General features: G+C 46.3%; 1 protein-coding gene across 1 annotated transcript; it reads left to right on the top strand.

Moving 5' to 3' along the window:
• Positions 1-389: 389 nt before the first annotated feature.
• On the top strand, positions 390-19,587 carry LOC311248502 (U6 snRNA-associated Sm-like protein LSm4; the record flags this gene model as incomplete). The annotated part of the gene is made up of 5 exons (XM_084339373.1): positions 390-431; positions 2,258-2,356; positions 8,594-8,777; positions 19,378-19,412; positions 19,492-19,587. Coding segments are annotated over 5 exons (456 nt in total), but the record flags the coding sequence as incomplete, so codon positions are not given.
• Positions 19,588-24,036: the final 4,449 nt, after the last annotated feature.

Genomic DNA, 24,036 nt, shown 5'->3' on the forward strand with positions numbered 1-24,036 from the left:
ACAACACAAGCAGTGTAAACAAATAAGTCAATAATATAATTTACTATCTAACTAACTGAAGTATACAGTATTCACATAAGGTGCAGTATGCATACGGTAGTGTTATAATTTACTATCTATCTAACTAACTGAAGTATACAGTATCACAGTATTCACATAAGGTGCAGTATCCATAAGGTAGTGTTATAATTTACTATCTAACTAACTGAAATATACAGTATCACAGTATTCACATAAGGTGCAGTATGCATACGGTAGTGTTATTGAATTATTAGCTGATTGGTTGCCACAGACATTTCCCCCTCAAGACTACGGAATTAGAAGACATAGGAGGAGAGAACTGGGGGCGCTGTGGTGTGCGTTCTAAATGTTTTGTGTTCAATTTGCAGCTGCCTCTATCTTTGTTGAAGACTGCGCAGAACCACCCTATGGTAAGAAGGACCAACGTCGCCTTCAGTTTTTACTGCACTGTTGTCAACCCTTTCACTGCCACACGACAGCCGGTTAACCCTTTCACTGTGACAATACAGAAGGTTAGCCCTTTACTATCACACAACCGACGGCGATGCTCCATCATTAGCTCCGCATTTGCGGAGCTAATGATGGAGCATCGCCGTCGGTTGTGTGATAGTAAAGGGCTAACCTTCTGTCGTGTGGCAGTGAAAGGGTTAAGAAATAATACGTTTTCTTAGCCAAATGCAGATGCTGTACACGGAAATCTGTCTTCTTGATGATCAGAAATATGAAAAGTGTTTATTGCCAAGTAAGCTTTCAATTACAAGGAATTTGTCTTTGGTGCATCAACATTAACAACAGACAATTAAAGTAGAATAAAATCAAATGGAATTCATAAACTAAATTAGAATACAAATATATTATGTAACATGGCTGTGGAATTGTGCAAAACATATGAACAGTGTCGTCATACTGTGCAGAGACATTGAACAAGCTATTTATTTCAACAGCATGCCATGCTAACAGGTCAACTGCATTCAGTGTCCAGGGGCAGCGTGACCAGACTCCTTACCGGCACTACTACTAGTCTACTATGCTCATCATCAGTTTGAGCCCACAGGTTGTTTATAGATTACTAATGGCCAGGCAGTTACCTTTGGCAGATAAAAAGAGGCATGCTTTCATCAAATCTGGACTTTTCAACAGTAGAGAGTGCAGTTTAGTATTGCTGCTTGAGATCGTGTCTGCCAACATCGGCACTGCTTACATCCGAGTACATTTGCTCCTGCTCATAATATTTCTATTCCCCGTTTTATATGTGCCCCCCCCCCCCCCCCCCCATATAGAAGTGTAATCTGTTATGTAATCTGCTGTGACATCCTAATTCACTGAGGCGTTTAATAATGTATCTGTCTAGATGGGTTGGGAATCGATTCACTTTCAATTAAAAGTGTAAACAGAAATGTACATACTTAATGATGACGACGGAACATCCATTCTCATTTGTTTGCCAATAGGTTGTGAATAATATGAAAATGTCATGCCAAAAGCTTTTCAGTATTTGAATTTGAAAGAAAATCCCCTTCCTGAATTAATTTAATATCTATCTATCTATCTATCTATCTATCTATCTATCTATCTATCTATCTATCTATCTATCTATCTATCTATCTATCTATCTATCTATCTATCTATCTATCTATCTATCTATCTATCTATCTATCTATCTATCTATCTATCTATCTATCTATCTATCTATCTATCTATCTATCTATCTATCTATCTATCTATCTATCTATCTATCTATCTATCTATCTATCTATCTATCTATCTATCTATCTATCTATCTATCTATCTATCTATCTATCTATCTATCTATCTATCTATCTATCTATCTATCTATCTATCTATCTATCTATCTATCTATCTATCTATCTATCTATCTATCTATCCCTTTTTAGATGTTTGCTTTCCTGCATAGGAGGCTCTTTTAAATCCATTTCCTTTTGTCAATAACGACTGGTCCAGGTGGCAGGCAGTGCATAGTATTGATGGCCAAAGAGCAAAACCTACTATCTGCGTATACTATATACTATATACTTTGCGACATGTTTCAACAGTTTTCTCAAAAAACATTCAGATAGGAGGCTTTGCTCTTCGGCTATTGTTTTACTGAATCAGTATTAGCTGGCACAATTGCCCAGTCCTACCTCCATGATTTGTAAAGTTAAATGTTTGCACTAGATTATAATTTCACGATCATCACAATGTCGAACGTGTCTTTTAATCTGTCTTTCCTCAGCTGGTGGAGTTGAAAAACGGAGAGACGTATAACGGTCACTTGGTCAGTTGTGACAACTGGATGAACATCAACCTGAGGGAAGTCATCTGTACGTCGAGGGTAAAGTCCTTATTTAACTTAACCTCTTAAGCCCGAGTGGTTTGGTACCGGTATGAGATTGATATCACTATAAATCCATCAATACAGAACGTATTAATTAACCCATTCTCTGCCACCACTTTGATCATCCTAAACCATTCTCTGCCAGTACTATAAGTCTATGGAGATGTTCACCTTCTTTGCAGGGCTATAACTTTTTAAATTGTATTGCTAAATTGACATTACTATGGCCCATTCAACATCGATTAGCTATCGTAGGATGTAGGAACATTTTTCTTTTTCATTCACACATTCATACGAAAATACCGTCTAGAGTATAAATATGTTTTTATCGTTTTCTGCAGTATTTCCTAGAACGTGAGATATAGACATAAATGCAAATATTAGATTATCAAATGCCGTTTGATACCGATCAACGTTATATAAAAAATGTCAACTGTACATGGTCCTAAGCATTATGACTGATCATCCGTGGGTGAACGGAAGGGGGGGGTCGTTTATAATTCCGTGACCGACGTTGAATGATTTATGTAGTATGGGTGATATATAGATCAGAGCAGTTTGTATCGAAAATTATAAAGAAAAATGCTGAAACTCACGGCAGCTTCCTCGTAGCGATGGGCGATGAGAGTGGAGCAAACGGATCCCAGTTATGTGATGTGGATCAATGCGATCCAGTTCCAGTTTGTATAATACTAATATACGCCCAAATCATGTGGATTATTGAGTTATGGCAAATATCCATATCCACGGTGTGTGTCTTGAGTCCAGGGACGATAAACGAGTGGCCGGACGGAATAGGGAGACGCACCGGGGTCACAAGAGATCCACTTCCGGTTGCAACTCTCCGATCAGCCACCAGGTGGTGGTATTGAAGCGTTGCAGAGTTGTGATGGCTCCCGCAGCATATGACAAGGCTCCGTGGGTGCAAGCTATAACACTGACGAAGGAATATGTAATTCCGAAACATGTTTGTTTCAGGCTGCCATTAAATACTTGAACCTGAGAGTGCTGGTCTGGCTTCACTGCTTCTTTTTTATATAATACTTAATGGGATTTCAGCACCCATTGTCGAATCTTGAGAGCGCGGTCTAACTTGACATTTAAGGCTCCATGGGTGAAATATGAACTTGAAACACGCTGTACAGCGATATTGGCAGACAACGCATGGCGGGCAATAATGCTGAACAGCGATTTTGGCGGAGAATGGGTTATTGTTGCATTTCTTTTTCAAATGTAGCCAAGAGTAAAGACCCTAACCCTGTCAAAACAGCAGTCAACGTGTATATCCCCCCCCCCCCCTCCTCTATTTTCATGATCATATCTCACGGGTCGAACAAACCTGAACGTTATTGCCATAACATAGAACATAGGTTAGTTTTGGTGGTGGCAGGCAAAGGACACATTTGATGAGCTGAAAACAAAGTGTGCAAATGCAAGGCAATAAGCACATTGACTATTATTTGATCTGTTTGTGTAATCTGTTAGCCAAAGGTGGGTTGCCACAAATACCTATGTATATGGGAAACATAGATCATGGGGGGGGGGGGGATCCTTCACCTTCCTGTTAACTTTGGGAAAGATTTCTGTGGCCAACCACAGGGGGAGCCAATTAAAACGAGAGTAGAACCGGTCATAATGAAACCAGAAGAATGGAAGTCAGTAGAGTGCTGACCTCCGTCCAGCTGCCCCTTTGTGTGTCCTTAAACACAGCTGACCACTGGGACGTCCAGCTGCCCCTCTGCTGCACATGTCCTTAAACACTGCTGACCACTGGGACGTCCAGCTGCCCCTCTGCTGCACATGTCCTTAAACACAGCTGACCACTGGGACGTCCAGCTGGCCCTCCCTCTGCTGCACATGTCCTTAAACACCGCTGACCACTGGGACGTCCAGCTGGCCCTCTGCTGCACATGTCCTTAAACACAGCTGACCACTGGGACGTCCAGCTGGCCCTCTGCTGCACATGTCCTTAAACACTGCTGACCACTGGGACGTCCAGCTGGCCCTCTGCTGCACATGTCCTTAAACACAGCTGACCACTGGGACGTCCAGCTGGCCCTCTGCTGCACATGTCCTTAAACACTGCTGACCACTGGGACGTCCAGCTGGCCCTCTGCTGCACATGTCCTTAAACACTGCTGACCACTGGGACGTCCAGCTGGCCCTCCCTCTGCTGCACATGTCCTTAAACACCGCTGACCACTGGGACGTCCAGCTGGCCCTCTGCTGCACATGTCCTTAAACACAGCTGACCACTGGGACGTCCAGCTGGCCCTCTGCTGCACATGTCCTTAAACACTGCTGACCACTGGGACGTCCAGCTGCCCCTCTGCTGCACATGTCCTTAAACACAGCTGACCACTGGGACGTCCAGCTGGCCCTCCCTCTGCTGCACATGTCCTTAAACACCGCTGACCACTGGGACGTCCAGCTGGCCCTCTGCTGCACATGTCCTTAAACACCGATGACCACTGGGACGTCCAGCTGGCCCTCTGCTGCACATGTCCTTAAACACCGCTGACCACTGGGACGTCCAGCTGGCCCTCCCTCTGCTGCACATGTCCTTAAACACTGCTGACCACTGGGACGTCCAGCAGGCCCTCTGCTGCACATGTCCTTAAACACTGCTGACCACTGGGACGTCCAGCTGGCCCTCTGCTGCACATGTCCTTAAACACCGATGACCACTGGGACGTCCAGCTGGCCCTCTGCTGCACATGTCCTTAAACACTGCTGACCACTGGGACGTCCAGCTGGCCCTCCCTCTGCTGCACATGTCCTTAAACACCGCTGACCACTGGGATGTCCAGCTGCCCCTCTGCTGCACATGTCCTTAAACACTGCTGACCACTGGGACGTCCAGCTGCCCCTCTGCTGCACATGTCCTTAAACACTGCTGACCACTGGGACGTCCAGCTGCCCCTCTGCTGCACATGTCCTTAAACACTGCTGACCACTGGGACGTCCAGCTGCCCCTCTGCTGCACATGTCCTTAAACACCGCTGACCACTGGGACGTCCAGCTGCCCCTCTGCTGCACATGTCCTTAAACACTGCTGACCACTGGGACGTCCAGCTGGCCCTCTGCTGCACATGTCCTTAAACACCGCTGACCACTGGGACGTCCAGCTGGCCCTCTGCTGCACATGTCCTTAAACACTGCTGACCACTGGGACGTCCAGCTGGCCCTCCCTCTGCTGCACATGTCCTTAAACACAGCTGACCACTGGGACGTCCAGCTGCCCCTCCCTCTGCTGCACATGTCCTTAAACACCGCTGACCACTGGGACGTCCAGCTGCCCCTCTGCTGCACATGTCCTTAAACACAGCTGACCACTGGGACGTCCAGCTGGCCCTCTGCTGCACATGTCCTTAAACACAGCTGACCACTGGGACGTCCAGCTGGCCCTCTGCTGCACATGTCCTTAAACACCGCTGACCACTGGGACGTCCAGCTGGCCCTCTGTGTGTCCTTAAACACAGCTGACCACTGGGACGTCCAGCTGGCCCTCTGCTGCACATGTCCTTAAACACAGCTGACCACTGGGACGTCCAGCTGGCCCTCTGCTGCACATGTCCTTAAACACCGCTGACCACTGGGACGTCCAGCTGGCCCTCTGCTGCACATGTCCTTAAACACAGCTGACCACTGGGACGTCCTGCTGGCCCTCTGCTGCACATGTCCTTAAACACCGCTGACCACTGGGACGTCCAGCTGGCCCTCTGCTGCACATGTCCTTAAACACTGCTGACCACTGGGACGTCCAGCTGCCCCTCTGCTGCACATGTCCTTAAACACAGCTGACCACTGGGACGTCCAGCTGGCCCTCTGCTGCACATGTCCTTAAACACCGCTGACCACTGGGACGTCCAGCTGCCCCTCTGCAGCACATGTCCTTAAACACTGCTGACCACTGGGACGTCCAGCTGGCCCTCTGCTGCACATGTCCTTAAACACTGCTGACCACTGGGACGTCCAGCTGGCCCTCTGCTGCACATGTCCTTAAACACTGCTGACCACTGGGACGTCCAGCTGGCCCTCTGCTGCACATGTCCTTAAACACCGCTGACCACTGGGACGTCCAGCTGGCCCTCTGCTGCACATGTCCTTAAACACAGCTGACCACTGGGACGTCCAGCTGCCCCTCCCTCTGCTGCACATGTCCTTAAACACCGCTGACCACTGGGACGTCCAGCAGTTTCCTCATTTTACTTCTCCGGCAAGCCATCCGAAGAGATCCAAGTCTTCGCCGACCCTCGGAACAGCGTGGAATCGGTATTTCCAGTACCCAGCGCTGAATCAATAAACGCGATCGATATTTGGAATGGCGATCAGGAATTGGAATAATCTTTTTGGAGAACATCTGATCTGAGGCAAGGAATCTATTTTACCATTCTTAGGATAATCTGAGCTGTTTTCACAGATATCAGCGTGTGCCGTGTGTGTGTGCGCTGATCAGGAAATGAGAGAATCGATTTTTCGGCTCTCTTCTCTAGCGTGCATAAGTACACGTATACTATCGATAATCTAGCGTTTATTTGAAAACTATTCATAAATAGACCGAAAATATTGTGTATTCCAGTAAAGGCCGTTTATCAAAGAATCTTTATATTTTCCTGAAACTTTCAAGAAAACGAGGGCTTTTCAAAATGGTATAAAACGGAAATGAACCGATTATTAAAAAAAAAAATCGTTTCGACAATGTTGACTGCAAACAAGTCATTGATAAGCGACGGCCAGATTAAACACATAATTTAAGACATAGTTTATGCGTTCACAATGCTATCATTGAAGTGGGTGCTGGCATTCAACCATGTTTTGAGACGGGGACCCGTGGCACCCAAAGTGTTAATATTTCACATTTAAAGCAAGTTTTAAAGCAAAGGGGAAAAATAGCCTGATGACCCCTAGAGGCATCGATAGGTTTCTTCCTCTATGGGTCGTGAATGTTCATCCTGCTGCTATTACTTTTCAAGACCTCTTGGTGCGGAGGGAGTGAGGGAGGGAGGGAGGGAGTATTACTTTTCAAGACCTCTTGGTGCGGAGGGAGTGAGGGAGGGAGGGAGGGAGTATTACTTTTCAAGACCTCTTGGTCACAGACAGACAGGCAGGCAGACAGACAGACAGACAGGCAGACAGACAGACAGACAGACGGGCAGACAGAGAGACAGGCAGGCAGACAGACAGGCAGACAGACAGACGGGCAGACAGAGAGACAGACAGACAGACAGACGGGCAGACAGAGAGACAGGCAGGCAGACAGGCAGAGAGACAGACAGGCAGACAGACAGACAGACAGACGGGCAGACACAGACAGACAGACAGGCAGACAGACAGACGGGCAGACAGAGAGACAGACAGACAGGCAGGCAGACAGACAGACGGGCAGACAGAGAGGCAGACAGACGGGCAGACGGGCAGACAGAGACAGACATACAGACAGACGGGCAGACGGGCAGACAGAGAGACAGACAGACAGAGAGACAGACAGACAGACAGACAGACAGACAGACAGGCAGACAGGCAGACAGACAGACAGACAGACAGACAGACAGACAGACAGACAGACAGACAGACAGACAGACAGACAGACAGACAGACAGACAGACAGACAGACAGACAGACAGACAGGCAGACATACAGACAGACAGACAGACAGATAGACAGACAGACAGACAGACAGACAGGCAGGCAGACAGACACACAGACAGAGAGACAGACAGACAGACATGCAGACACACAGACAGACAGACAGGCAGACAGACACACAGACAGAGAGACAGACAGACAGAGAGACATGCAGACACACAGACAGGCAGACAGACAGGCAGACAGAGAGACAGACAGACAGACAGGCGGGCAGACAGACAGACAGACAGACAGACAGACAGACAGACAGACAGAGAGACAGACACACACACAGACGGGCAGACAGAGAGACAGACAGACAGACAGACAGACAGACAGACAGACAGACAGACAGACAGACAGACAGACAGACAGACAGACAGACAGACAGACAGACAGACAGACAGACAGGCAGACAGAGAGACAGACAGACAGACAGACAGACAGACAGACAGACACACAGACGGGCAGACAGAGAGACAGACAGAGAGACAGGCAGACAGCCAGACAGGCAGGCAGGCAGACAGACAGACAGGCAGACAGACAGGCAGACAGGCAGGCAGGCAGGCAGACAGACAGCTCACAGTCTCTCTGCTCCCCCCGCAGGACGGAGATAAGTTCTGGAGGATGCCAGAGTGCTACATCCGGGGCAGCACCATCAAGTACCTGCGCATTCCAGACGAGATCATCGACATGGTGAAGGAGGAGGTGGTCTCCAAGGGCCGCGGGCGTGGAGGCATGCAGCAGAACAAGCAGCAGGGCAAGGGCCGCGGAGGAGGAGCGGGCAGGGGTAAGAGGGCAGAGGAGGAGGAGCCAGCAGGGGTCAAAGGGCAGAGGGGGAGGAGCCGGCAGAGGGCAGAGGAGGAGCCGGCAGGGGGCAGGGAGACTTACTTATTATCCCTTGTGTCCAATAATAATAATAATAATACATGCATTCATTAATGGCTATATGAAGGCCAATTACATTTACAGCTTATACAGCTGGGGACATTAAAATACTTTGGACTTTTCTATTTCATTTTCAATTAAAAGCATGGATTATTATGATTTAAGAGTGCAAGTATTGTTAGAAATAAATGCTGATTATGCGTTTGAATGAGCAGAGGGTACAGTAATTAAAACAGATGTGTAGGCAGTAAGAGATGAAGGACTACACTACCGCCTCACACCTGGCCTGCTGAGACTTGGGGCTTTTGATTTGATTTGAACATGTAAAAGTACTCCTGAAAATCATCAAGAACAGAATAGAACCCATAATTGAACATCAGCTCTCGGATAGCCAAATGGGTTTTCGCAAAAGAAAAGGAACAAGAGATGCAATCTGCCAACTCAGAATCATTGGTGAAAAATCGATAGACCAACAGAAGAAGCTGTATATTTGCTTCATCGATTTCACGAAGGCCTTCGACAGAGTTGAACATACAACATTGATGAGAACAATGGAAGAATTCAAAATACCAGTTTCTGACCGAAGAATAATTGCCAACTTATACTGGAGGCAGAAGGCTAATGTTAGAATAGGAAAGGAGAAATCAAGAGACTTCCCGGTGGAGAAGGGTGTAAGACAAGGATGCATCTTGTCCCCTGTACTCTTTAATATGTACAGTGAATCACTGATGAAAAAAGGTCTGAGAGGAGGGAAAGGAGTAAAACTTGGCGAAGAGAACATCACCAATATAAGATACGCGGATGACACTGCTATAGTCTGTAACTGTCAAGAAGATCTACAGGACATGATGAATAAGCTGAATGTCGAATGCAAAAACTATGGAATGTCACTAAACACAAAGAAAACTAAAGTAATGATCATTGAAAAAACACCAGGAACTGTTTGTAAAATACAGGTGGATGGAGAAAAACTTGAACAAGTGAAGGAGTACATGTACCTTGGAAGCTGGATCAGTGAAGGTGGAAGAGCTAACATGGACATTAAGAGAAGAACCGGAATTGCAAAGGGCGCATTCTGGAACCATAAAGAATTATTGAGAAGAAACATAAGTTGGAAAACGAAGACCAGGATTTTGGAAACGTATGTTATGTCAGTCTTTTCATACGGAGCAGAAGCATGGACGCTGAATGAAGAGGCAAAGAGGATGATAGACTCTTTTGAAATGTGGACACTGAGGAAGATGCTGAAGATAACATGGAAGGATAAGATCAAGAATGAGGAGGTACTGAGAAGAGCGGATATGCAAGGAGGACAGCTGCTGGAGAGGTTGAAAAAGAGAAAGATGGAGTTGTGCGGGCATGTTCTGAGAGGATCCAGCGGGGAGATGTTCAAGAAGGTGGTGATGGGGAAGGTGGATGGAAAGAGAGGAAGTGGAAGACCAAGAAGAGGCTGGGTAGACGATGTCTGTGATTGGAGTGGAGTGAGAGGCGGAGTCACGGAGTTGGAGAGAAGAAGTGGGGACAGAATGGGTTGGAGAGTGATAGGCAACCTTCGGAACGAAGAAGCCACCTAATGATGATGAAATGAATACAAACTAAATAAAGAACTAAACAAAAGCAAAACATAACTCAATTTACTTCCAAGGAGTAGGAAGAAGTATACACTTATTTAATCCTACCCCTTTTCCACTACTCAAATGAGTGTACTAATTTAAAACATTTCAAAACAAATGTATTATGCAAAAAAAAAAACTATATGTAAAACATGAAAGAAATAAAATAAAAATGTAAACACCCGTGAATATCAAGTCCCTTCCTCATCCCTGTACCTTGTGAACATCATTTCCTTATACATCAGTTTGAATTGTCTCATGTTTGGACATTGCTTTAGCACCACATTTAGCCTGTTCCACAGTTTCTCTCCACATATCGAGATGCAGTGTCTTCTCGTGGTAGTGCGTACATTTAGCACCTTTAAACTGAGTTCTCCCCTCAGATTATAACCCCCCTCCCTATCAAAGAACAGTTCTTGAATGTTTCCTGGAAGTACATGACCTTTTGCTTTATACATTAATTGTGCCGTTTTAAATTCCACAAGATCATTTAACTTTAATGTTTTTGACTTTAACACTTTAATCGCCATGGGTTAAATTCATAATTTACCATCCCTCGCCAGCTCTATTTGTCTATGGAGAAGTTCCCCTTCTTTGCAGGGCTATAACTTTTTAAATTCTATTGCTAAATTGCCATTATTATGGCCCATTCAATGTCCTATTGTTCAGGGTGTAGCAACGTTAAACTTTTTCATTCACATATTCATACTAAAATATGGTCTAAAGTATAAGTATGTTTTTATCGTTTTCTGCAGCTTTCTCCAGAACTTGATTTATAGCCCTAAATGCATTATATTGATGATCAAATACAGTTTGATAGGAATCTGTGCGAGATAAAAAGTTTCAACTGGACGTGGTTCTAGACGTTTCTACGCATCATCTGATGATGACCGGATGGGCGGGGGGTTGTTTATAATTCCGTGGCAACGTTAGATGATTCATCCAGAGTGGGTCATATGTTCATCAGATCAGTTAGTATAGAATACGTTCGAAAATAACGCTGAATCTTACCGTGGCTTCCTTGCGCCGCTGGCAGATGAGCGTGGAACAGATTTTTTTCTATTATGGGATGTAGAAATGCCCGATCCATTTCCAGGTTGTATAATAGTATATACGTCCAAATAACATTGTTTATTGAGTTAGGGCGAGCGATCTATTATCCAGTGTTTCAAGATGGAGTCGCGGGAGCTATAGCGAGTGGCCGGACCACATATGGATGAGCACTACCGGTTCAAAGGTTAATATCCGGTTGGTGATCTGCCGATCGGCCACCAGATGGCGCTCTTGAACCGCTAGAGAGTTGAGAGGAGATCACCAGTGTGTCTCAGGGCTCCGGAAAGGAAATATGATTTCGATGACAGATTTTTGAAATATTGACATCAAAGACGAGTTACGGCGTCTTCGGCAGAATGAGCATGGCTAGGAATGTCTTAACTCGTCATCAGCGATCATAGTGTTAAAAATAATAATGTTAAGTGTGATCACGATAACCTGCAATGTGAACTATCGTTATGGCCCTTTTTTGGAGTATAAAAAGTGGTTGTAGTCATGTAGTGTCGAATTATCATCTGTCTTTGTGAAAAACGTAAGATAAAAAAAGTTGGAAGTTTGAGTTTCGTCACATATATAAAGTACATGTCAATGACAGTGACATGCTTGGTTCTGTACGAGCCCCCTGAGACTGTGCTTCATACAGTAAAACAAGAAAAGTTAAATGAATAAAGTCCAAACACAAATACAAACTAAAGTACAACCTAAAGAGGTGTTTTGTGTGGCATTTCATTCTTACAAAGCCCTGCCTCAGCTTGTTCCCACCGCTGGTATACTGTGGCCTTGCTGCCCTCTCGGTGGCATCATCTGGATTTAAGCAAAGAGAAATAATTATTGATTTGAATGTCATTTGAAAACATGTTTTACACAGTTTTACACAGACTGTACACCGTGTGAATACAGTCAATTGCCATCATTCTAAATCGTTAGCCTCATATGATAATTGCCTAAGTAATCTTTTGGCCAAATAGATATGTCTGCCTAACTCCACTCCCCTCACACTGCTGCCCTGGCTTAGGGCCTACTGTCCTCAGCCAATCGGAACGCTCGTTACGTTCAAAGATCCCCATCTGCCTGACCTCGTTCCCAGCTTTATCTCCAGAGCCTGGTAAAGCACTACGGTCCCGCCCCTGGAAGCTGCCTCCGAACGGACCAATTCACGCCACGGCGCTCATGAAAATGCACTCCCCCCAGAAACGACCTCGTTATCGCCGCCTCGCGATACTAATGCACAAAAGGCTGGGAGGTTTAGGAGAACGTGAACGTTAATTAACTTGAATAATTATTCCATGTTCATTTATTAATCCTGTAAGATTCAGATTGTTAGAAGTCAATGTTATAAAGGTAAGTGCCCGCAGTTCATCGTATTATATATCGAGTGTACTAGAAATTCTTTGCAATTTCTGGATTAATAAAGCATCCTCTATGACTTAATTAAACACTGTAAATATGCCAACATTAGCAGGGTTGCTAGTTTTCAGTTGTAGTCCGTGAGCTAGATGTTTAAGCCAGAAAGAAACAGAAAAATAGAAGGACATTAAAGCGAATATATATTTAAACATACTACATTCATTCACTAGGCATTCATGCATCTATAATAAAAAACAGTGTATAGGGACAAATCAAAGCCCCTACATGGACCAGCACTGTATAGGCAGACATACATACTGTATACATCAAACAAGCACTGTATAGGCAGACATACATACTGTATACATCAAACAAGCACTGTATAGGCAGACATACATACTGTATACATCAAACAAGCACTGTATAGGCAGACATACATACTGTATACATCAAACAAGCACTGTATAGGCAGACATACATACTGTATACATCAAACAAGCACTGTATAGGCAGACATACATACTGTATACATCAAACAAGCACTGTATAGGCAGACATACATACTGTATACATCAAACAAGCACTGTATAGGCAGACATACATACTGTATACATCAAACAAGCACTGTATAGGCAGACATACATACTGTATACATCAAACAAGCACTGTATAGGCAGACATACATACTGTATACATCAAACAAGCACTGTATAGGCAGACATACATACTGTATACATCAAACAAGCACTGTATAGGCAGACATACATACTGTATACATCAAACAAGCACTGTATAGGCAGACATACATACTGTATACATCAAACAAGCACTGTATAGGCAGACATACATACTGTATACATCAAACAAGCACTGTATAGGCAGACATACATACTGTATACATCAAACAAGCACTGTATAGGCAGACATACATACTGTATACATCAAACAAGCACTGTATAGGCAGACATACATACTGTATACATCAAACAAGCACTGTATAGGCAGACATACATACTGTATACATCAAACAAGCACTGTATAGGCAGACATACATACTGTATACATCAAACAAGCACTGTATAGGCAGACATACATACTGTATACATCAAACAAGCACTGTATAGGCAGACATACATACTGTATACATCAAACAAGCACTGTATAGGCAGACATACATACTGTATACATCAAACAAGCACTGTATAGGCAGACATACATACTGTATACATCAAACAAGCACTGTATAGGCAGACATACATACTGTATACATCAAACAAGCACTGTATAGGCAGACATACATACTGTATACATCAAACAAGCACTGTATAGGCAGACATACATACTGTATACATCAAACAAGCACTGTATAGGCAGACATACATACTGTATACATCAAACAAGCACTGTATAGGCAGACATACATACTGTATACATCAAACAAGCACTGTATAGGCAGACATACATACTGTATACATCAAACAAGCACTGTATAGGCAGACATACATACTGTATACATCAAACAAGCACTGTATAGGCAGACATACATACTGTATACATCAAACAAGCACTGTATAGGCAGACATACATACTGTATACATCAAACAAGCACTGTATAGGCAGACATACATACTGTATACATCAAACAAGCACTGTATAGGCAGACATACATACTGTATACATCAAACAAGCACTGTATAGGCAGACATACATACTGTATACATCAAACAAGCACTGTATAGGCAGACATACATACTGTATACATCAAACAAGCACTGTATAGGCAGACATACATACTGTATACATCAAACAAGCACTGTATAGGCAGACATACATACTGTATACATCAAACAAGCACTGTATAGGCAGACATACATACTGTATACATCAAACAAGTCAACCAACCAAACGAACAATATTCTTGTACCGGCTCTCCTCTCTGGTAAACAAGAATACCCTCAAGTCAAGTCAAGAGTTTTATTTGTCACGGAATACAAGCATACAGTGAATGAAGACTAGCAGTTTTGTTGAAAATGTCCGCTGATAACTCCATTGTCTTGTTTTCGAGATGTACGAGCGTCTGCTTGTGTTGTTTCGCTGGGGACTATAAACAGAACAGGGTTAGGGTTAACTGGGGACTATAAACAGAACAGGGTTAGGGTTAACTGGGGACTATAAACAGAACAGGGTTAGGGTTAACTGGGGACTATAAACAGAACAGGGTTAGGGTTAACTGGGGACTATAAACAGAACAGGGTTAGGGTTAACTGGGGACTATAAACAGAACAGGGTTAGGGTTAACTGGGGACTATAAACAGAACAGGGTTAGGGTTAACTGGGGACTATAAACAGAACAGGGTTAGGGTTAACTGGGGACTATAAACAGAACAGGGTTAGGGTTAACTGGGGACTATAAACAGAACAGGGCGTGGGTTAACTGGGGACTATAAACAGAACAGGGTTAGGGTTAACTGGGGACTATAAACAGAACAGGGTTAGGGTTAACTGGGGACTATAAACAGAACAGGGCGTGGGTTAACTGGGGACTATAAACAGAACAGGGTTAGGGTTAACTGGGGACTATAAACAGAACAGGGTTAGGGTTAACTGGGGACTATAAACAGAACAGGGTTAGGGTTAACTGGGGACTATAAACAGAACAGGGTTAGGGTTAACTGGGGACTATAAACAGAACAGGGTTAGGGTTAACTGGGGACTATAAACAGAACAGGGTTAGGGTTAACTGGGGACTATAAACAGAACAGGGTTAGGGTTAACTGGGGACTATAAACAGAACAGGGTTAGGGTTAACTGGGGACTATAAACAGAACAGGGTTAGGGTTAACTGGGGACTATAAACAGAACAGGGCGTGGGTTAACTGGGGACTATAAACAGAACAGGGTTAGGGTTAACTGGGGACTATAAACAGAACAGGGTTAGGGTTAACTGGGGACTATGAACAGAACAGGGCGTGGGTTAACTGGGGACTATAAACAGAACAGGGTTAGGGTTAACTGGGGACTATAAACAGAACGGGGTTAGGGTTAACTGGGGACTATAAACAGAACAGGGTTAGGGTTAACTGGGGACTATAAACAGAACAGGGTTAGGGTTAACTGGGGACTATAAACAGAACGGGGTTAGGGTTAACTGGGGACTATAAACAGAACGGGGTTAGGGTCAACTGGGGACTATAAACAGAACAGGGCGTGGGTTAACTGGGGACTATAAACAGAACGGGGTTAGGGTTAACTGGGGACTATAAACAGAACAGGGTTAGGGTTAACTGGGGACTATAAACAGAACAGGGTTAGGGTTAACTGGGGACTATAAACAGAACAGGGTTAGGGTTAACTGGGGACTATAAACAGAACAGGGTTAGGGTTAACTGGGGACTAAACAGAACGGGGTGCCCGGACACAGAAAGCCTGTAGCTGGTATTTCTGTATTTCCCATTCACACTTTAGGAGACATAGCTTTACCAGCCTACCATCTGCCTAACTCACCCGTGTGACTTGTGCATTTTAACGTTACACACACAGACAGCGATCGCATGACTTAGGCAAGTAGAACAACTGCCTTAGTGTATGACATGTATGTATTAGGGCTGTCAAAATTAATGCTTTAACTCTGGAGATTAATTTAAATTCTTTAAAGCGTTAAAATAAATTAATCTAGATTAATCTATGGAGTGAAAAATGTTCAATATAATATAAGAAAGCGGTCTAGCTGAGTCAATGTTGATGGTTTTGTTGAACATTTGTATTTCACAGGAGACAAACTGTATTCAAAGAAAGCTATTAGTTCAAGTTCAAGTTCTTTAATAGTTGTCATACAGAAGTACAGAATACTTTCATACAAAATGCTTCTTACTGTTACGCTCCAGAGACTGTGCTAGACAAGATAGTATCAAATAACATAATAACATAATATAGCATGAATTTAGAAGAAGAAAATGAGGTCACAGTGTTCGGTATAGACATATGTACAATGTTCTGAGTTACCATATAATATACAATACACAATACTATGCAGTGTACTAATGTACACTACTATCTAGTGCAAAGCAGAAATGGGATGAGGTACAATTTTAGGTACAATTTACAGTAAGGTGTACGAGTTGTAGTGCAATCCTTCATCCATAAATATAAAGTGTGGGGAGTGGGTGCTACAGTGTGTTTGTTTAAAGTGGGTGTGTGCTATAAAGTGTGTGGAGTGGGTGCTACAGTGTGTTTGTTTAAAGTGAGTGTGTGCGTGTGGATGTGTGTGCTATGTGTGTTTGGTGGTTGTTGTTGTGTAGTGTTCATTCATTGTTCGTTTAGCAGCCTGATGGCCTGGGGATAGAAGCTACTTCTGAGTCTTTCTGTGCTCGCCTTGAGACTCCTGTATCGCTTGCCTGACGGCAGCAGTTCAAAGAGGCAGTTGTTCGGGTGGCTCGAGTCCTTAATAATTCTCTTAGCCTTCCCCTTGCAACGCTTGTAGTAAATGTTCTGGAGGGTGGGGAGCCCCCCTCCAATTGTGCGTTCGGCTGAACGTGTCACTCTTTGTAGTCTGCTTTGGTCTTTTGCAGTGCTATTCCCAAACCAGGAGGTGATGTTGCCGGTCAAGATGCTCTCTATTGTACATGAGTAGAAGTTCTTAAGGATCTTCTGGCTGACTTGGAACTTCCTTAGGCGCCTGAGGAAGTAGAGGCGTTGTTGTGCCTTCTTCACCACACTGTTAATGTGTGTGGTCCATGTCAAGTCCTCGGATATGTAGGCTCCGAGGTACTTGAAGCTGTTGACTCTCTCAACCGGTGCCCCGTCGATGCTGAGGGGGCTGTAGTCCTTGACCCCCGACCTCCTGAAGTCCACAATCATCTCCTTTGTTTTGCTGACGTTCAGGGAGAGGCTGTTTTCCTGGCACCATCCCGCCAGGACCTTGACCTCTTCCAGGTAGGCCCTCTCGTCGTTGGCAGAGATCAGGCCCACCACCACTGTGTCGTCAGCAAATTTGACGATTGTATTGCTACTCCGCTGAGCCACACAGTCGTGTGTGTACAGGGAGTAGAGGAGGGGACTCAGAACACAGCCCTGGGGGGCCCCTATGTTGAGGGTGATGGATGAGGAGGTGCAGTTGCCTGCTCTCACCACCTGGGGTCTGCCAGTCAGGAAGTCCAAGACCCACTGGCAGAGGTCATAGCCCAAGCCCAGGTCCCTGAGCTTGGCTATGAGTATGGAGGGGACTATGGTATTGAATGCCGAGCTGTAGTCGATGAATAGCATTCTCACATAGTTCCCCTGCCTCTTGTCCAGGTGTGATGCTGCTGTGTGCAGCACATGGGATATGGCGTCCTCCGTGGACCTGTTGGGGCGGTATGCAAATTGCAGGGGGTCCATGTTGATGGGGAGGGAGGAGCAGATGTAGCCCTTTACTAGCTTCTCGAAGCACTTCATGGCTATGGAGGTGAGAGCTACAGGGCGGTAGTCGTTGAGGCAAGCAGGCTTGGATTTTTTGGGTACAGGGATAATAGTGGACTTCTTCAGGCAGGTGGGGATGACAGCCTGTTCTAAGGACAGGTTAAATATGTCAGTGAATACTGGGGCCAGTTGGTCGGCACAGACTTTTAGGACGCGGCCGGGGATGCCGTCTGGACCTGCTGCCTTCCTGATATTCACTTTTTTAAAGGTCCGCCTCACCTCATGCTCTGTTACCCTGAACACTGCGCCTCCATCAGCAGCCGACCCCCCCCCCCCATTGCCGAGGCTTGTGAGCTGGTGTTGTTATTACCAGCATCAAACCTCGCATAGAAGGTATTGAGGTCATTTGCTAAGTTAAAATAGTCTTTGAATCTAAATATACTTTCTTTGTGTTGATTTTGCATTAATTCCATGATTTTACTCAAGTAAATATCTGTTACAAGCTTCGGTCTTAAGTAGAAAAATGCTATTTTTAATCTACATTAATTACAGAAAATTGTGAGATTAATTAGTAAAAAAAATGTAATCTATTGACAGCACTAGTATGTATGTATGAGGAAAAAATGCCAAGTCACGACATATTTTGTTTAAAAGTCACCTTATTTTGTTACGCAATGGTTGTTGTGTTTTTGTATATTTGCAAACTTGTTGATGCACCTTGTGGAACTTGTTTTTAAAATATAAATTAAAAACTCATACACATTTGCTGGAAAATTTGTTTTTCTTCTTTTCCAAAAATCTTGAAAAATGACATAGGCAATTCTGGTCTGATGCTAACTCTCTGTTTCTCTCTGCCCCTGGCCCCTGCAGGTGTGTTCGGTGGGCGCGGCAGAGGCATGCCTGGGGTTAGGGTTAGGGTTAGGGTTAGGGTTAGGGTTAGGGTGATAACTCTCTGTTTCTCTCTGCCCCTGGCCCCTGCAGGTGTGTTCGGTGGGCGCGGCAGAGGCATGCCTGGGGTTAGGGTTAGGGTTAGGGTTAGGGTTAGGGTTAGGGTGATAACTCTCTGTTTCTCTCTGCCCCTGGCCCCTGCAGGTGTGTTCGGTGGGCGCGGCAGAGGCATGCCTGGGGTTAGGGTTAGGGTTAGGGTTAGGGTTAGGGTTGGTCTGATGCTAACTCTCTGTTTCTCTCTGCCCCTGGCCCCTGCAGGTGTGTTCGGTGGGCGCGGCAGAGGCATGCCTGGGGTCGGGCGAGGCCAGCAGCAGCAGGAGAAGAAGCCCGGTGGGAAGCCTCAGCAGGGGATGAAGAACCAGCACTAACGCCCAGCACTGCAGAGAGAACCTCAGTCATAACACACCGAGATCAAAGTGACTCTCGCACAGTGGTCACCACCTATCTCAAACCCCGCCCTCTTCTATCCATCCTCCAATCGCAACGGTTGCTTCCCTCAGACAAACAAAGCAACGGTTGCGATTGGAAGAACAGCAGAGACTATTGAGCTCAGTTAAACGGAGAGTTAATTCCCTCCGCCAAGGAGGTTATGTTCTCACCCGTTTGTCTGTGACCAAGATGTCTTGAAAAGTAGTGGCGGGATTAATGTACAATTTTCTGTCAACATTCATGACTCCTAGAGGAAGGAACCTATTGATTTTGGTGACCCCATGACCTGTACTCCAGCGCCACCATCAGGCCAAACGTTGAAGGTTAAAGTTTGAGATGGGTCGGTTGTGTTCACAGACCTTGTCCATTATCCCAGCAGCTCTACCTTGTAGTTTCATCAGGATGACCTTTTGACCTGTAGGATTGACCTTTTGCAAATTCATTGCGAGAACTATAAAGGCGTTATGCGTGCTTGAAATATCTCCTGAAGGCTTCTGATTTCTCTCTGACTTGCACCATCTCTGCACCAGGAAGGACTACCATACATTTAAGAATAACATTTTGTAACATTCACAGTCCTTTGTTTGTGTTGTCGTCACCAGTAGTGGTTTCTTTAATTTTATTTGTATCCTGTGCTACCAGTAAGATAACTGGCCAATATTATGTCATCATTTTGGGGACACATTTTATGTCCCTGGAATATGAAAACCTTTGTTATTGGATTTATACAATGGCACATCATGGCAATATGCATGATTCCCGGAAGTTTGTCATTCTAACTCTCAAATGGACATGTCCAATGTGTTATGTTGGTGGATTTCATTTTATTTTTGTAACAAAGGACAACGTTGTAATTTACTTACAAGAGAACTTGAGAATAAAACATCTTTTGTTAAAGAGTGGTTGCCGTTATATTGTTCAGGAGCTCTGCCATAAAAAGGAATGGTGGGTGGGTGCATTCCACTCTGGCAAAAGCCTAGTGTCTAGTCACTACAAGATACAAGATACTTTAATGCCACACAATGATGGTTGGTGGTAATTGTTTGCGGTAGTTTGTTAAGCACTGGTTACATCAACATGAAACATCAAACGCCCACCTCCCAATCCCCACAATAAATACATATATACATAAATACATACAGGACAGTAACAGTGTCAGTCAGTGACGGATGCTTGCCCGTCTGTGCAAAGCGGGGCGGGCCAGGGTGTTCAGTGTTTGGACTGCTGTGGGGAAAAAACTGTTTGTGAAGCATGTGTGTCTGGTTAACTTAGCATGGACCTGTAGTGACCTGAGGGCATGCTGGGTGGTGAGTACATGGACCTGTAGTGACCTGAGGGCATGCTGGGTGGTGAGTACATGGACCTGTAGTGACCTGAGGGCATGCTGGGTGGTGAGTACATGGACCTGTAGCCACCTGAGGGCATGCTGGGTGGTGAGGACATGGACCTGTAGTGACCTGAGGGCATGCTGGGTGGTGAGTAAATGGACCTGTAGTGACCTGAGGGCATGCTGGGTGGTGAGTACATGGACCTGTAGTGACCTGAGGGCATGCTGGGTGGTGAGTACATGGACCTGTAGTGACCTGAGGGCATGCTGGGTGGTGAGTACATGGACCTGTAGTGACCTGAGGGCATGCTGGGTGGTGAGTACATGGACCTGTAGTGACCTGAGGGCATGCTGGGTGGTGAGTACATGGACCTGTAGTGACCTGAGGGCATGCTGGGTGGTGAGTACATGGACCTGTAGTGACCTGAGGGCATGCTGGGTGGTGAGTACATGGACCTGTAGTGACCTGAGGGCATGCTGGGTGGTGAGTACATGGACCTGTAGTGACCTGAGGGCATGCTGGGTGGTGAGTACATGGACCTGTAGTGACCTGAGGGCATGCTGGGTGGTGAGTACATGGACCTGTAGTGACCTGAGGGCATGCTGGGTGGTGAGTACATGGACCTGTAGCCACCTGAGGGCATGCTGGGTGGTGAGTACATGGACCTGTAGTGACCTGAGGGCATGCTGGGTGGTGAGTACATGGACCTGTAGTGACCTGAGGGCATGCTGGGTGGTGAGTACATGGACCTGTAGTGACCTGAGGGCATGCTGGGTGGTGAGTACATGGACCTGTAGTGACCTGAGGGCATGCTGGGTGGTGAGGACATGGACCTGTAGTGACCTGAGGGCATGCTGGGTGGTGAGTACATGGACCTGTAGTGACCTGAGGGCATGCTGGGTGGTGAGTACATGGACCTGTAGCCACCTGAGGGCATGCTGGGTGGTGAGTACATGGACCTGTAGTGACCTGAGGGCATGCTGGGTGGTGAGTACATGGACCTGTAGTGACCTGAGGGCATGCTGGGTGGTGAGTACATGGACCTGTAGTGACCTGAGGGCATGCTGGGTGGTGAGTACATGGACCTGTAGTGACCTGAGGGCATGCTGGGTGGTGAGTACATGGACCTGTAGTGACCTGAGGGCATGCTGGGTGGTGAGTACATGGACCTGTAGCCACCTGAGGGCATGCTGGGTGGTGAGGACATGGACCTGTAGTGACCTGAGGGCATGCTGGGTGGTGAGTAAATGGACCTGTAGTGACCTGAGGGCATGCTGGGTGGTGAGTACATGGACCTGTAGTGACCTGAGGGCATGCTGGGTGGTGAGTACATGGACCTGTAGTGACCTGAGGGCATGCTGGGTGGTGAGTACATGGACCTGTAGTGACCTGAGGGCATGCTGGGTGGTGAGTACATGGACCTGTAGTGACCTGAGGGCATGCTGGGTGGTGAGTACATGGACCTGTAGTGACCTGAGGGCATGCTGGGTGGTGAGTACATGGACCTGTAGTGACCTGAGGGCATGCTGGGTGGTGAGTACATGGACCTGTAGTGACCTGAGGGCATGCTGGGTGGTGAGTACATGGACCTGTAGTGACCTGAGGGCATGCTGGGTGGTGAGTACATGGACCTGTAGTGACCTGAGGGCATGCTGGGTGGTGAGTACATGGACCTGTAGTGACCTGAGGGCATGCTGGGTGGTGAGTACATGGACCTGTAGCCACCTGAGGGCATGCTGGGTGGTGAGTACATGGACCTGTAGTGACCTGAGGGCATGCTGGGTGGTGAGTACATGGACCTGTAGTGACCTGAGGGCATGCTGGGTGGTGAGTACATGGACCTGTAGTGACCTGAGGGCATGCTGGGTGGTGAGTACATGGACCTGTAGTGACCTGAGGGCATGCTGGGTGGTGAGGACATGGACCTGTAGTGACCTGAGGGCATGCTGGGTGGTGAGTACATGGACCTGTAGTGACCTGAGGGCATGCTGGGTGGTGAGTACATGGACCTGTAGCCACCTGAGGGCATGCTGGGTGGTGAGTACATGGACCTGTAGTGACCTGAGGGCATGCTGGGTGGTGAGTACATGGACCTGTAGTGACCTGAGGGCATGCTGGGTGGTGAGTACATGGACCTGTAGTGACCTGAGGGCATGCTGGGTGGTGAGTACATGGACCTGTAGTGACCTGAGGGCATGCTGGGTGGTGAGTACATGGACCTGTAGTGACCTGAGGGCATGCTGGGTGGTGAGTACATGGACCTGTAGTGACCTGAGGGCATGCTGGGTGGTGAGTACATGGTTGGCTGTCAGTCTGGGTACGGCAGGCTTTTGGTGCCCGTTGAAGAGGACTCGCAGGGGGGCAAAGGAAGCTCACGTGACTTGTTGACCGGGGGAGGGGTGGCGGGAAAGTACGCTCATTTTTCAAAAGATTGACTTTAGAAAGAAAACTGGTTATTCTTCCAGTGATGTTTTCAAGTGTTGTTTTATTTGTCACATAATGTACTTTACAGTGACATGATTGGTTCTGTATCAGCCCCCACCCAGAGATTGTGCGTCGGAAATGTCTCGTGTACTGTATATACTATGTTCGTTCGTAATTGTCTTTAAAAAGCCACCAATATGCCCATAATATGTAGCTTACGTTCTCTCACACGGAGAGAGCACGACTCACACGGAGAGAGCACGACTCCCTGAGCAGGACACGTGAACCTGACTGCTGCCGGTGGGCAGGTTGGCACCTCGCATGGGTGAACCTGACTGCTCCTCCCGGTGGGCAGGTTGGCACCTCGCCTGGTGAACCTGACTGCTCCTCCCGGTGGGCAGGTTGGCACCTCGCCTGGGTGAACCTGACTGCTGCTCCCGGTGGGCAGGTTGGCACCTCGCCTGGGTGAACCTGACTGCTCCCGGTGGGCAGGTTGGCACCTCGCCTGGGTGAACCTGACTGCTCCTCCCGGTGGGCAGGTTGGCACCTCGCCTGGGTGAACCTGACTGCTCCTCCCGGTGGGCAGGTTGGCACCTCGCATGGTGAACCTGACTGCTCCTCC

The sequence above is a fragment of the Notolepis coatsorum genome, assembly GCF_963971535.1.
Source record: "Notolepis coatsorum genome assembly, contig: SCAFFOLD_662, whole genome shotgun sequence".
Lineage (NCBI taxonomy): Eukaryota > Metazoa > Chordata > Actinopteri > Aulopiformes > Paralepididae > Notolepis > Notolepis coatsorum.